We start from the raw sequence: 1,906 nt of genomic DNA, 5'->3' as shown, positions 1-1,906 counted from the left end.
AATAAGCTGTGTAATTCATTTTTTGCACAAAAGCAAAATCCAATATGAATTAGAAATAACTCAAAATAAAACCATGTGATTTTAAATGATGAAATTATTGACTCATAATTTTTAATTTTTCTTTTTAAAGTTTGATAATGTAACATGGAGAAACAGGTACTTGAATTTTGTCTATGGAAGTTTGAACTAGTGAAATTGTCTTAGATGAAACGACAATATCTATCAAAAATTAATAGGACAATCCTTTCATACTACAATTTTATTTCTATTAATATAGCCATCAAAAAATGCTTGGACAGCTATGAACATACATATGTGTGTGATTGTGTATGTATGTGTGTGTGTGTGTATTACTTAATTTATTCATCAATCATGATGATACCCAAAAGCATTAACTGAATTTACAGATCACATAGGTCTGACAGATGAACCATTACATTTGTAGAAAGAACTATTTCAATCAATTGTCAAGCTTGGTGTTTGGAACAGAACATTTTTACTACCTTATCTTGAATGTGCTTGGTCTTTATGCCATAGACAAAGGGGTTGAGGAATGGTGGGACCAGTAGGTAAAGGTTGGACAAGATGATGTGAATATATGATGGGATATAAGATCCAGATCTATGAGTAAAAAATGAGAAAAAAGCAAGGGCATAGAATTGGAAGAAGACACATATATGGGGGATACATGTATTAAATGCCTTAAGTCGTGCTTCTTTCTGGGTCAGGTGGAAGACGGTGATAAATATTTGTGTATAGGAGAGAGTGATGAAAATGAAGTCAAGACCACCAACAATAAAAGCTCCAAGGAGACCATAGAACTTATTGATGTAAACATCTCCAGTGGCAAGCTTCACAAGGCCCATGTGCTCGCAGTACGTGTGGGATATTAACTTGGTTCGGTAGAGTTTCAGACGGCACTTTATGAGCAATAGGCATGGGATTACCAGAATAGCAGGCCGCAACGTCACTCCAACTCCAATGAGAGTGACTAGCTGTCGCGTGAATATGGTGGCATGCCTCAGAGGATAACAGATAGCTACGTAGCGGTCCAGAGCCATGGCCAGCAGGACTCCTGATTCAATACCCTGAAATGTGTGGATGAGCCACATCTGAAAGAGGCAGGCATCAAAATAGATCTCTGGCAAGTGGAACCAAAAAATTTCAAGCATCTTAGGCACAATGCTGGTGCTAAGTGCAATGTCTGTGGCTCCTAACATGGCCAGGAAGATATACATGGGCTCATGGAGGCTGGGCTCATATTTGATAATGATCAACAGTAGAGAATTTCCAATCAAAGCTACAATGTACATAACACAGAATGGAATCCCAATCCAACACTGTACAGGTTCCAGACCAGGGATCCCAATGAATGTCAGCACAGAGGGCATGAACACGGTGTCATTTGTAATAGGCATAGCGGTTCAGGGATCTTCCTAGAAAGGGAACAGAGCTTGCCAAACTGCGGTTCTCTGTACTTTTATATATGCTTGTCCAGTCACAAAGGTAAGAGAATTAGGAGAATCAACTTTATCAGCTTATTTATCACTGTTTTAAATGAAGGAAAAATGCCAATAGAGAGACCCTTAGAAAGATTCACCAGTATGCACTTTAGCAAAATCATCCCCACACCCAGGGATATCCACGGTGTGAAAATTGAGTATTTGGACATCATTCCTGTGATGGGGCCAAGAAAATCAGCCTGCTTAGTGCTGCTCTCCTTCCTCCCCCACTCCATCTTCTCTTTCGTCTTCTAATCTGTTCATGGAAAGCAGAAAATAACACAGACACACACATTTGGAGGGGTAATTTAGACAGAAAAACACCAAAATCTACCTTTACTCCCAAGTTTTCAAACATGATATTGCTGCAAGACCCAGACTCCACCCAGCAGACAATGGCAGAC

General features: G+C 39.2%; 1 protein-coding gene across 1 annotated transcript; it reads right to left on the bottom strand.

The window, feature by feature from the left end:
- Positions 1-467: 467 nt before the first annotated feature.
- LOC105811331 (olfactory receptor 52A1-like) lies at positions 468-1,418 on the bottom strand. The gene has a single exon (XM_012645509.1). It carries the CDS (start codon positions 1,416-1,418, stop codon positions 468-470), a length of 951 nt encoding a protein of 316 aa, XP_012500963.1.
- Between the last annotated feature and the right edge of the window lie 488 nt (positions 1,419-1,906).

Source organism: Propithecus coquereli, unplaced genomic scaffold (assembly GCF_000956105.1).
Source record: "Propithecus coquereli isolate 6110/MARCELLA unplaced genomic scaffold, Pcoq_1.0 Scaffold235, whole genome shotgun sequence".
NCBI classification, from domain to species: Eukaryota; Metazoa; Chordata; class Mammalia; order Primates; family Indriidae; genus Propithecus; species Propithecus coquereli.
The sequence above is the reverse complement of the archived record's forward strand: the minus strand, read 5'-3'. Positions and strand labels throughout refer to the sequence as shown.